This window comes from Dama dama, chromosome 25, assembly GCF_033118175.1.
Source record: "Dama dama isolate Ldn47 chromosome 25, ASM3311817v1, whole genome shotgun sequence".
Classification (NCBI taxonomy): domain Eukaryota; kingdom Metazoa; phylum Chordata; class Mammalia; order Artiodactyla; family Cervidae; genus Dama; species Dama dama.
In genome coordinates, this window is record NC_083705.1 from 46,837,679 (window position 1) to 46,851,179 (window position 13,501).

Sequence of the window (13,501 nt, forward strand, 5' to 3'; positions counted from 1 at the left end):
GCAACAAGGAGGAACCATTTCCTGGACCTTTACAGACTAGTAAGGCAGGTGGTCCAGAGGCTATTGGCTACTGTTAAGTGGGCCTTGTCCAGTAACAGTACCTGGAGTGTCTTATCAAGGAAATCCTGGCTTGGCCTTGGAATGAGCATCCCTAGGGCAATGGGAGAGTTGGTCACAAAATGCCTCCCAAACCTTGGTTGAAATTAAGGGCAAAAGGGAAACGACTGTAAAATAAAGAGTGTAGCCCACCAGCCAGTTCTATAAGAACCAAATTGTTAGCGACTGCAGTCGTTGACCTACAATATACCCTGAAAGGAATTCAAGGTGACTGCTGGGGTCCAGCCCCAGCAGGATCCAGGGGAACCCTCAGGATGAGCGGCGTCAGCGAGAGAGACACGTAGGACCGGCCTTGATGGGACCAAGTCTGCCAGGGGGAGAGAGAGAGAGAGACCAGACCAGGATATGCAGCAGAGTCTGACAGTTGCTTTATTTTTCACCGTAGCCTTTATACCCTAAGTTGGTACATTTCTAAGGGGCAGATAAGCATACAGACTTAGTTTAACATTACATCAGCTTGTCCTTCACGAAACCAGGTGTGCTCTGTATATTTTTTGTTTAGGAGAGTCTTTTCCATAGATTTTTTGTACATTATCTTCTGGCCTTGAGCTTAGCAGAAAACAGAAAAGTGGCAGTCTCATGGTACAGCAAGTTGCAACATAATAGAAATACAATCCTGTTAACATAAAAGTCAGTCTTTTTGCAGAAGTTCTCAGCTAAATTTATCTAAAAAGTTTAACACACAAAGACTCTGTGGCTCTGGAGAGGCAGCCCCTGTTTAGCACTCCTGGTTAAAATTAACAATTATCTTATTGTTTTTACACTAGGGCTAAACTCTTATTTTACTAGATCTCCAACTATATTAACAATAGTTTCCACTGCACAACCTCAGCACATTAACATCAATCAAACGTTGATCTAATAACCACTTTTAAAACAATATTTTTTGTATCCTGTAATAGGGCTTCCTCACCCCTCAAAGGGCTCTTTGCCTATTAGGGCCTTTTTTATCGTTAATCTCTATGTATAATATCTTTTGGCTTTCAGGCCTGTTGACAATTTATGGCTTGCACCTGGTGCAACTTAAAGCAACTTCAGTAGCCGACCCTGTCTTTTTTGTGGTTAATCTATTTTCTTTCTATTAGGTGTCATCTCCAAGGGAACTAGATAGGATTACATTTTTTAGAGAACAGAAAATGCAAAGGATTGCAAAAACAGCAGATATGGCACAAAACAGGCTCTTAGTCCAAAAGTTAATTACCTGCAAGAAGTCACCAGCTAATCTCTATCTAAACTATTTTCTATTAGGGACATTTGTGGCTATAATATTTGTGGAGCTTTTCTCACCCCGCAGAGGGACCTATGTTTAATAGTTTCTTTTGTTAGCGTACTGTGCTTAGGATGTTTAGAACAATCATGAGCATTTTTTGCAATAGGAGCACACATTTATCAAACAAGCCAGAATGCCAGCAAAAGAGTTTGAATTGAAGCATTTCTTTCATCCCTGGCCCCTTCATAGGGTAGCAGCGTCCAGGAGATTTATTAATTAGGGTTTTAAGTTGGTCCTCATTCAGTGAAAGAGGAGCAGGAGAGCTCTTGGCAGGCAACACAAGAATCTGCAACAGGGCAAACAAGAACAACAACAGAAAAGGGGGGAGGATATAGGGTGGGGTAGAGGCTGAGGCCAACCTGGAGGGTCCCTTATCCTAGACGGCCTTGCCTGTCAGGTTTTTTCCTCATGACCTCGTCACGGGCGGGACCTCCCATTATGGCTCCCGGCAGGTGACAATCAGGATGAAGTACTTTGTGCTCTGGGAAAACTGGCAGAATTGGCCCTCAGACAGTTAAACCTTTTCAGGAGAGAATCTTATGGACCCAGTTTCCTGCATCTTCCCACACTTAGAAAAGCCCTGAAACCAGTGACTAAGACGTCTGATCCTTGAGAATAGCAGTCACATTATACTGAGATGTGTGCTTGATGGCACGTACCCCTTCACTGAAACCACATACACACTGGTTTCTCCCCCAACCCCATTACCTCTTTACAACAGTCCTCAGGATTTTCTGAAAGACTGTCTCCTGGGTTAGAATCCTCAGGTTGGCTCTAATAAAACTTTCCAGTTTCTTTCATAGATTATTAATGTTTTCATGAACAATACTATAACATGAGAAACTTTTAAAGAACTAGAAAGTACAGTAACTCTATCTGAAAGATCAATGGGGGGAAAACTGCCCTTTATTTGAGCACATGTGGTAGTTGATTGCCCTTGGATTAATTCCATCATTTTTCTGGGTCTCAGGTTTTTTTTAAAGGGTAAACTAAGAGGTCCTGTATGTCATTCAACCAGCGTTTGTGTTTTCGTAACATTTTAATGAATGCTGTTTAATAATTTTAATAACCTGGGGTCTGTGTGCCGGTATAAATTTAGAAAGAAAAGGAGACAGATACAGCTGCCCAGGTTATTGTTGTTGCTATTCAGTTGCTCAGCTGTATCCAACTCTTTGTGATCCCATGGACTGCTGCACACCAGGCTTCCCTGTCCAGGTTATAGGTACCTAATAAGATGGATGATAAACATTCTCAAGATTAGAAATTAACCCAAATCTGCGAATGGCTATATTCTAGTTAAGGGGCCCTGTAGCAGCCAGTTTAAGGGAGAACACCTTGGCAGCTGTTACCTTTGCTCTGTCAGCTTCTTAACCCTAAAACCATAATATGATCACTTGGGAGAACTACATTCACACATTTTGAAGGAACCCTTAAAGAGGATAGTAGATTGGTCTTAGGCAGATTGTAAAGGAGGGTGACTTCTGGCCCTTGATCCCCATTCCTAAATTTTTTGTCTGATGTCACCCCTTCTTCATCCTTCTGCATCCAGTGCCCTCATGTGGTCCTTCTGACTGCCCAAATCCTTTCTGTTAATTCTCCCAGGTCTGCCTTCCCAGTCTATCCGAAGTCTTCCAGAACTTCACGTTATTTGCTCTTTCTTCTCTCATTCTTCTCTCTTAAAACTTCCATTCATTCAAGAAGATAATCCCTCCAAGTTAAAGAACTTACTGATCTAGGGATTTCTCTGGTGGCTCAGTGATAAAGAATCTGTCTGCCAGTGCAGGAGACCAAGGTTTGATCCCTGGCCTGGGAAGATCCTACATATGATGGAGTAACTAAGCCTGTATTCCACAACTACTGAGCCAGCACTGTAGAGCCCGTGCTGCAACTACCAAGCCCTCTTTTGCAACTACTGAAGCCTGTGTACCCAAGAGTCTATGTTCTGCAACAAGAGAAGACATTGCAGTGTGAAGCTCATGCACCACACTAGAGAGTATACCCCAATCCTTAGAACTAGAGAAAAGAACATGCAGCAATGAAGAACCATCACAACAAAGAAATAATAATTAAAAAAAAAAAAAGAAGTTATTGATTTAATTCGCACTCAGTTTCAATGTCTCCTTTGGACAGGGAATTGGTTTTGACTTTCAAATGTGACTCTCCAGTAGTGTTACAATTTCCATGTGTGGGTTATTCCCATATCACCGAGCAATTCTCCAATACCACCTAGATGTCCTATGTGCGTGTGTGTGCTAAGTCACTCAGTTGTGTCTGACTCTTTGCGACCCCAAGGACTGCAGCACTCCAGTCTTCCCTGTCCATCACCAACTCCCAGAGCTTACTCAAACTCATGTCCATTGAGGTGGTGATACCATCCAACCATCTTATACTCTGTCGTCCCCTTCTCCTCCTACCCGAAATCCCTCCCAGCATCAGGGTCTTTTCCAATGAGTCAACTCTTCACATGAGATGGCCAAAGTACTGGAGTTTCAGCTTCAGCATCAGTCCTTCCAATGAACACCCAGGACTAATCTCCTTTAGGATGGACTGGTTGGATCTCCTTGCAGTCCAAGAGACTCTCAAGAGTCGTCTCCAGCACCATAGTTCAAAAGCATCAATTCTTCAGCTCTCAGCTTTCTTTATAGTCCAACTCTCACATCCATACATGACTACTGGAAAAACCATAGCTTTGACTAGACGGACCTTTGTTGGCAAAGTGATCTCTGCTTTTTAATATGCTGTCTAGGTTTGTCATAACTTTTCTTCCAAGAAGCAAGAGTCTTTTAATTTCATGGCTGCAGTCACCATCTGCAGTGATTTTGGAGCCCAAGAAAATAGTCTCTCGCTGTTTCCACTGTTTCCCCATCTATTTGCCATGAAGTGATGGGACCAGATGCCATGATCTTAGTTTTCTGAATGTTGAGTTTTAAGACAACTTTTTTTCACTCTCCTCTTTCACTTTCATCAAGAGGCACTGAGAGTTCAAAACTTTCAGTTGGCTCTACAGGCAACCAGACCCTCCTGAGGGGCTTTCCCACAGTTACCTCATTAACATAAAAGATACACCTTGATTGTCCTTAACACTTAGGAAATTCTGAGGATTTTAGGAGGTCTCTCAAAACTGAGGGGCAAATATTAAATATATACTTATCATAAATCATAATGTCATAGGTGTCTTTTATGGAAAAAACACAGGGTAAACAAAATTAAAAAGTTGTTTGGCTGAAGAACTTTTCAGATTCTTTAGTATATGCCAATGGGCATTTAACAACTATACATAGAAGATGTTGTCAAAATTTTCCAGTATTATTTGCTAATAGAATTTAATATCTCAAAAAGCCTTTTTAATGTTCACTGAAACCCATGCTCACAACTATTGATATATACTGTCATTCCAGTGACTGCATAGCATTAAAATGTTAAAAATCACCAGATTCAATTTTTCTCCATAGATTAATGTTCATATTATTCCCACTCTTGCTGTTACAAATGTTGTTGAAATAATACTTGTCCTGAAACCTTGTTTCTCTAAAATAAATTGCCTTTTAGTTAACCTCTAACTCTTTCCTCAGATTGCGTTCATGGCTTCCCTGGCAACTCACTTCACCAATCAGAACAGTGGGATCATTTTCAGCAGTGTTGAAACCAATATCGGAAACTTCTTTGATGTCATGACCGGGAGATTTGGGGCCCCAGTATCAGGTGAGAGGTAAAAATAAATGAATGGATTAATCAATCTAGCAACCAAGAAGGGGAAGGAAGGAAGGAAGGAAGAGAGGGAGGTGGGGAAGGAAGGGAGAGGGAACAAAGAAAGACATAAAGGGAGTTGAGTTCTCTGTGATTCTGGTTAAAACATGCGTATATATATAACACATACACATACACAAACACACACACAGGTGTATACACATACATACACACACACACATAAATATACACATATATACACATACATGGGGCTTAGACAATAAAGAATCTGCCTGCCATGCAGGAGACTCAGGTTTGAGCCCAAGTCAGGAAGATCCTCTGGAGAACGAAATGTCAACCTGTTACCGAAAGGGTTGGGGTGGGGGGTGGAGGAGTCTGGCTGCTTGCTGCCAATAAACAGGCCAGGGGTGGAAAGGAAAGTTAGCTTTATTTCAGATGCCAGCAACTGCCCATCCCCACGCCCCCTCCCAGGCAACCAGTGGGGCAAGAGCTTTAATATACAGAAGGAGGAGGTTACCTGCAGAAACAGCACAGTCAGCTCTGACAGTCATCTTTAGTCATCTGACCAACATCATCTTGATTGTTGTAGGTACAGTTAATCTTCAGTTCCTGGTTTCCCAGGTGGCGCTAATGGTAAAGAACCTGCCTGCCAATGCAGGAGACATAGGAGATGTGGGTTTGATCCCTGGGTCAGGAAGATCCCCTGGAGGAGGGCATGGCAACTCACCCTAGTATTCTTGCCTGGTGAACTGCACGGGTAGAGTAGCCTGGCAGGCTATAGTTCATGGGGTTGCAAACAGTCAGACATTACTAAGAAACTAACACTTTTACTTTCATACATACACACATGTATATGTGTGTGTAAATACATATACATATATGTGTATATATGCTATATATATATATATAATGATAATTTTTTCCCTGTTGGATTTAGAAATAAATAAATTAGAATCTGAAAAGACAAAAACATTTTAAAAAATGATGACCATGTTTACTTACATTCTTAACTCTCATTTGAACTGAGAGTTCAATGAGAGGGCGCAGTTATCTCTGACTTGAAAAACCCTTTAGATTATATTCTCACAATTTAAATGTGTCATAACTGAGTTCATTGCAATTTAAACATGTCATAACTGTGTTCATCCCTTCGCCTTGACCCCCAAGGAAGGTCACATCATTGTTTAAAAACATTAAAAAAATTTTTTGAGTACTTCTGTACTCAATTCCTATTGCTGCTGTAACAAATCACCACAATCTATGTTTAAAACTACACAAAATTATTCTCTTACAGTTCTGGAGATTGGCAGTTCAGAATCAGTTCAGCTGGGCTGAAGTCAAGGTGTAGACAGTGTGGGCCCCTCTGGAGGCTCTAGCGCCTTGCCTCTTCCAGCTTCCAGAGGCTGACAGCAGCCCCTGTGTGTCGGCCACAACATCTCAGGCTCTGCTTTCCTTGTCATGTCACTTTGTCTTCTCAGATTCTGACCTCCTTGGCTCTTTCATAGAGATGGTTTGATTACCTTGGGCCTACCTGGACAATCCAGGATGAGCTCCCCATCATAAAACCTTAAATTTAATTACACCCGCAAAATCTCTTTTCCCATATAAGGCAACAGTCACAGATCCTGGGGATTTTAGGACGTGAGTATGGATGCATGCATGCTAAGTCACTTCAGTTGTTCCAACTCTTTGCGACCCCATGAACCATAGGCCGCCAAACTCCTCTGTCCATGGGATTTCCCAGGCAAGAATACAGGAGTAGGTTGCCATGCCCTCCTCCAGCAGATCTTCCCTACCCAGGGATCAAATCCAGGTCTCGTATATATACCTTCTGCATGGGCAGGCAGATTCTTTATCTCTCGTGCCACCTGGGAAGCCCAGACACGAGCATACGTGGAAGCTGTTATTCAGTCCCCCACAACATTCTTACTTCTTGTGCCATAAGTTTCTTCAAGCTCATATTCCATTTTCTTCTGTCCCAGCTCTGGAAATACTCATTTTTCCAAGGAGCCCTGGTGCCTTTTATTGGGGAGTAGTATTTAGAACAACCCACTCCAGTGTTCTTGCCTGGAGAATCCCAGGGACAGCGGAGTCTGGTGGGCTGCCGTCTATGGGATCACACAGAGTCGGACACGACTGAAGTGACTTGGCAGCAGCAGCAGCAGCAGAAGCAGTATTTAGAAACAAAGACCCATGCTAAACATACTCATTGCTCTGGAGATGTCACCACTTCTGGGTCCTATCCATGGGCAGGGCTAGGAAATGTACATATATACTAATCATGAGTGCATGCATAACTATATTTATTTTTCTATCTACCTATCTTGTGTGTTAAAAAACAAAAAGAAACATGAGTTAATTCTGATACCTCTGACTCAAATCCAGCACCCCTGGGTTCATCCTAGCATCCTCTTTGTTTCTTTGTAACTTTTTCTTTGACAAGGAGAATCCTAACTCTCTTAATCTGTAACATATTTACTTATTTGTTGAACCTTAGTATACAAATAAAGTAGTTAAACAATTGCACACCCATGTCCCGTGAAAAACAAATTTACCAACTAAGGTGTAATGTTTGTGCACATTTTTTTTTTTTCTTTTTATGCTGTCTAGTCAAAATGCCGTCTTTAAAACCCTTGCTGTTGTTGTTTAGTGGCTAAGTTGTCTCCCCAACTCTTTTGCAACCCCATGGACTGTAGCCTACCAGGCTCCTCTGTCCATGGGATTTCCCAGGCAAGAATACTGGGACGGGTTGCCATTTCCTTCTCTAGGGGAGCTTCCTGACTTAGGGATGAAACCCACATCTCCTGCATTGGCAGGCAGAGCTGAGCCACCTGGAAAGCCCTTAAAACTGATCATCTTTTTGCCTCATGCTCTTTAGTTCTGTTACTTCATCGATTTTATAATACAGTTAGATTTATTTGTCATAATCTTATCTTGAGATTCTCTGATATTCTACTTGAGCTTTAAAAATTCTGTATGCAGCAAAATGTATTCTTTGTGATGTACAGTTCTACGGGTTTTGACAAGTGCATAGAGGTATGTCTCCATCACTATAGTTTCAAACAGAACAAGCTTTCATCTCCCAAATTCCCTTGTGCTATCTCTTTGTAGTCAACTCCTGTGAACTACAACCCCTGAAAATGACTGATTGATTTTCCATCCCTAGAGCTCTAAAATATCATATAAGTGAAATTGTCATACAGTCTTTTAGTATTAAACAGTAGAATATAAGTCACTTAGCAAAATTAATTTAATATTTACCCATGTCTATGTATGAATCAGCAGTGTGTTCCTTTTTCTTGTTATGTATTTCACTGAGTGGTGATATTAGTTTGTTTATCCACTCATGAGTTAAAAAACAGTTTAGATTATTGGTGAATTGACCCTTTATCATCATATAATGTTTCTATTTGTCCTTAATAATATTTCTAAAGTCTACTTTGTCTGTTCCCTGGTGGCTCAGCATTAAAGAATCCACCTGCCACTGCCTGCCAAGCAGGAGACATAGGTTCGATCCCTGGGTCAGGGAGATTCCTTGGAGAAGGGAATAGCTACCCAGTATTCTTGCCTGGGAAATCCCATAGACAGAAGAGCCTGGCAAGCTACAGTCCATGAAGTCTCAAAAGAGTTGGACACGACTTTGTGACTAAAAAACCAAAAACTACTTTAATACATTACAGCTTCTTCAGTTTTCTTTTGGATAGCATTATGTATGTATATATATATAATATGCAATATTATATATATTATTATAAATAAGCCAGTCAATGAACTTATTTTATCTTTCTCACTTTCTTAATTTTTAACTTTTGCTGGTTGAATCATTTGTACATTGTCAAGGTATAAAATAATTGCATTTTAATTTATCAACATTATCCTCTTCTTCTTTTTTTTTATTATTATTATTATTTTTTTTTCCAGTGGGTTTTGTCATACATTGATATGAATCAGCCATGGATTTACATGTATTCCCAATCCCGATCCCCCCTCCCACCTCCCTCTCCACCCGATTCCTCTGGGTCTTCCCAGTGCACCAGGCCCGAGCACTTGTCTCGTGCATCCCACCTGGGCTGGTGATCTGTTTCACCATAGATAGTATACATGCTGTTCTTTTGAAATATCCCACCCTCACATTCTCCCACAAAGTTCAAAAGTCTGTTCTGTATATCTGTGTCTCTTTTTCTGTTCTGCATATAGGGTTATCGTTATCACCTTTCTAAATTCCATATACATGTGTCAGTATGCTGTAATGTTCTTTATCTTTCTGGCTTACTTCACTCTGTATAAGGGGCTCCAGCTTCATCCATCTCATTAGGACTGGTTCAAATGAATTCTTTTTAATGGCTGAGTAATATTCCATGGTGTATATGTACCACAGCTTCCTTATCCATTCATCTGCTGATGGGCATCTAGGTTGCTTCCATGTCCTGGCTATTATAAACAGTGCTGCGATGAACATTGGGGTGCATGTGTCTCTTTCAGATCTGGTTTCCTCAGTGTGTATGCCCAGAAGTGGGATTGCTGGGTCAAATGGTAGTTCTATTTCCAGTTTTTTAAGAAATCTCCACACTGTTTTCCATAGTGGCTGTACTAGTTTGCATTCCCACCAACAGTGTAAGAGGGTTCCCTTTTCTCCACACCCTCTCCAGCATTTATTGCTTGTAGACTTTTGGATAGCAGCCATCCTGACTGGTGTGTAATGGTACCTCATGGTTTTGATTTGCATTTCTCTATAATTGGAACTTATCCTGTGGTTATATACATTCACTGTTCACCATTCATCATTTTGCCAAAGTTTCCCAAACATCTTTTTATTAGCTAAACTTTGTCCTTTAATTAGAGATTCCCTAATAGCTCAGTTGGTAAAGAATCTGCCTGCAATGCAGGAGACCCTGGTTTGATTCCTGAGTCAGGACGATTCCCTGGAGAAGGGATAGGCTACCCACTCCAGTATTCTTGTCCTTTAATTGTTTTCTCAAAAAAGCTTATGACATCAGTATTCTGTAAGAATTTACATGCTCTAAACTATTATAACCTTGGCTTCAAATAAAACCCTTGGTTTATATATTTTTTTCTGGTCCTGTTTTCTGGCACTTGGTCTGGAGAACTCAAACATAAATCTGAGCTTTTTCCTCTTATAAATGACTTAACCGTTTTGCTTGACTTCCTGAAGAATTCTTTATCTTCAAAGTTTAGTGATTTTTCTGGAAGAAATGTTAATCATTCTGGATCAAATTTTCCTGCTGTGTCTTTTCATTATGTGTTTGGAACCCGTCTTTTTGCCCAGGAAAGTTTCTTTGAATTATATCTTAAAATATAAATAGTTTTTTCTTCTCATTGTTGTACTAAGGTGAGGTGGCATTGGGAGTAGTTTGTCTTGTGTTAGGAAATCAGTCAATATATTGTCTATAGCATATTTCAGTTACAATAAAACCAATTAAAAGTCAACTAGGTTTTTATTATTATAACCTAGCAGTTCTAAACAATGTCAGATATGAAATACTCTTATGTGCTCACAAACAGTACCCTGTCTATCTTAGTACAACACTTGTTAACTTTTTTAAGAACTCTGATTACACTTTGTTTTGTTTTTAACTTTCCTTAGTCTGTCTTCTATGTGTATTATTTTCTCTAATTTTTTGATGTTCTTTACTTCCATTTCATGTTTGCTTTTTTCCTTTGGTGGCACTAGTAGTAAAGAACCCATCTGCCAATGCAGGAGACACAAGAGATGCAGGTTCCATCTCTGAGTTGGGAAGATCCCTTGGGGGAGGTCCCGGCAACCCACTCCAATATTCTTGCCTGGAGAATCCCATGGATAGAGGAGATGAATGGGCTACAGTTCATGGGGTTGCAAAGAGTCAGACACGACTGAGCGGCCAACACACATCCTGTATATGCTTAATTGCTTCTTCCTAGGATTAATTCTCCTTTTGCTTCTACCAGTTCCTTCTCTCTTTTGCTTGTTTCTGTGACACTATTTTAACCTTTTCTGTGTTTTACATTAGTCATGTCATCCTGGTTTTTGGTTCTGCCTCTGGTCTGATCATTTCTACCATGGGTTTCCATGTTCTGTTTTACAATGTTCTTTCATAGAGGGATTTGCTTCAGTAATATACTTTTAAACCCATGATGGAACCTTTGGTTTTCATTTTCATCTCCCACATGACAACGTTTCTTCTTGTTGAGTATTCTTTATCTCTTGATAATTTTTGTTCTTTTCTACTTTCTAAAATTAACTGATGGTTGATGGATTTCCTAGATCAGCACTATGCCATAGTTTCTTGAAGAAGGGGAGGGACTTCCCTCCAGCATACTTCCAGACTTCGTAATTCAGTGGTTCATCCCTTGCTGCCAGGGGACTCCTCATCTCTCTCTCTCTCTTTTTTTTTAATATAGAATGCTTCATAAATGTGTATGTCATCCTTCTGCAGGGTCCATGTTAATCTTCTCTGTATTGTTCCAATTTTAATATGTGTGCTGCTGAAGCGAGCACTCTCCATTTCTTTTGACTACAGCCGCTCTGTGTGGCCACACTTCTCTGCCTTCCCAGGCTACACCAGGTCTAGAAAAACATGAGACCAGCCTTGCACTTGCCAGTTCCTTTGCCTCTTATTTGCTGGCAGATTCCAGGATCCACCACTGCAGAAGGACTTTTCATACTTTCTGTACTTTATCTAGCAAACTTCCTCCCAAACATAACTTTTGCTTTCTCTCAGCTCTGCTTGAGGGAGCTCCTTTTCAGCATCAGTACTTCAGAGTGACACCTCTGTGTTGGGGGTAGGGGTAGGGCACTTTTCTGGGAATTGTTTGAGATCTGCTGCCACATGGCCTCCTCAAAATTTCCTGCCCAACCTCCCTGTTGCCTCCACGTGACTCTGCCTGCTATCACTGACATATGGCAGCACTTAACTGATACTTTAAGTTGATTGATTTTCTTTCCAGTCTCCTAGTTTTGCAGAAAATGGATATTTTTGGTGCTTGTTTTCAACTTTCTTTGTCTCTGTCTATGGCATTGAGAAGAGAAAGAAGAAAATTCTGCTGGAGGCAGTGGCCATGTTAGATTTGTCACAAATACTTTTAATGTGTGCCTTGATTTATCTTTCTACCCAGCTGAAATCAGAAATGAACTGACATATGAAGTGATAGAAGCAATCTTTTACCACCCTTCAGTCAGCTTTAAACCGTCTTATGTGATTTTCTGTTCTGAAGATTTATGTTGAATTTTCCTATAACTGTTCTGGTTAAACACTCCTAGATATGCCCAATGAGTGGTTCCATTGCTTTCAATGATTTTATAATTGAAGCTCAAGGATTTAGTTGGTTTTTAGAATTTTCTTGGGCTGGACATAATTTGGACAATAACAACCATCATTAGACTCCCACTTTACTGTTTAAAATTCAAGTTGATTATAAAATGACCATTTGAGAGTTATGGGACAGAGAAGGTTGAATTTCACATGAAGATGTGAAAACCAGAGGGAAAATATATTGTCTCTGGTTTCAGTGTGTTCCCTTGCAGAGAAAAGCCATGTGTGGATGTAATACAGATGCACTTTTATATTTCCAATTCTAATCATTTCATTTATTCACCATCTGGTTTCTTAGTGTTTCTAAAATACCTCTACATCTATTTTTTTAATAGCAGTCATCATTTTTTTTTCAAGAAAAGTAATATTTTTTTCTGTCATTTTGATTTCCACTTTATCTTCTTGGGGCATTGAAAATTGTGTGTGTAAGTAATAAGAAGTTTTGTAAAATGCAAAAAACTGCACACATAGAAATTACTTTATTTGAGTCTCTGATTTCTATCTTCCTTTATGTTTCATCTGTAGATCCATCTTTAGGCATATGAATGGGCATGGCTTATTTTTGTACTGTATCCTTTATTCTCAGCACATTGAAAATGCAAGCTTGGCTCTAAATTAAGCAAAATCATACATCTCAATGGACGTGAGTTTGGGTAAACTCCAGAAGTTGGTGATGTACAGGGAGGCCTAGTGTGCTGCAGTCCATGGGATCACAAACAGTCAGACATGACTGAGCGACTGAACTGAACTGAACTGACACATCTGTATGTGGTTCAACTTGACTCAGAGGCAGATGGATCAACATGGTAGCCTTATAGCTTCTCTTTTACTTGATTGCACCTTTGGAAAACAGCATAGAACTGTGTGGTGCTTTTTTTTTCTTCTAGATGTTTCTGAGTTTTTCTTTCACAAAGTATACTATGGTTTGATTGTGTTCCCCCAAAACTCACACACAATGAAAACCTGATGCCCAAGGTGATTGTACTAGGTATCACAATGAACTCTTATAAATCGAATTAGTGCCCCCAGAGAAGGGACCCCACGGAGCTCCCTAACCCATTCTGCTATGAGAGGACACAGCCAGAACCCAGTGACC

At 40.3% G+C, this 13,501-nt stretch overlaps 1 protein-coding gene and 1 non-coding gene across 5 annotated transcripts in view; one reads left to right on the plus strand and one right to left on the minus strand.

Moving 5' to 3' along the window:
• Nucleotides 1–13,501, plus strand: part of C1QTNF3 (C1q and TNF related 3) — a 30,833-nt gene that overhangs the window by 11,776 nt on the left and 5,556 nt on the right. For all 4 annotated transcript variants that reach the window (XM_061129259.1, XM_061129257.1, XM_061129258.1 and 1 more), the window contains exon 4: nt 4,960–5,089. In XM_061129259.1, the coding sequence (XP_060985242.1) occupies nt 4,960–5,089 (130 nt within the window). The remainder of the gene's footprint in view (nt 1–4,959; nt 5,090–13,501) is intronic.
• On the minus strand, nt 11,485–11,591 carry LOC133046924 (U6 spliceosomal RNA). Its single transcript, XR_009690617.1, has one exon. It is a non-coding gene; the product is annotated as a U6 spliceosomal RNA (small nuclear RNA).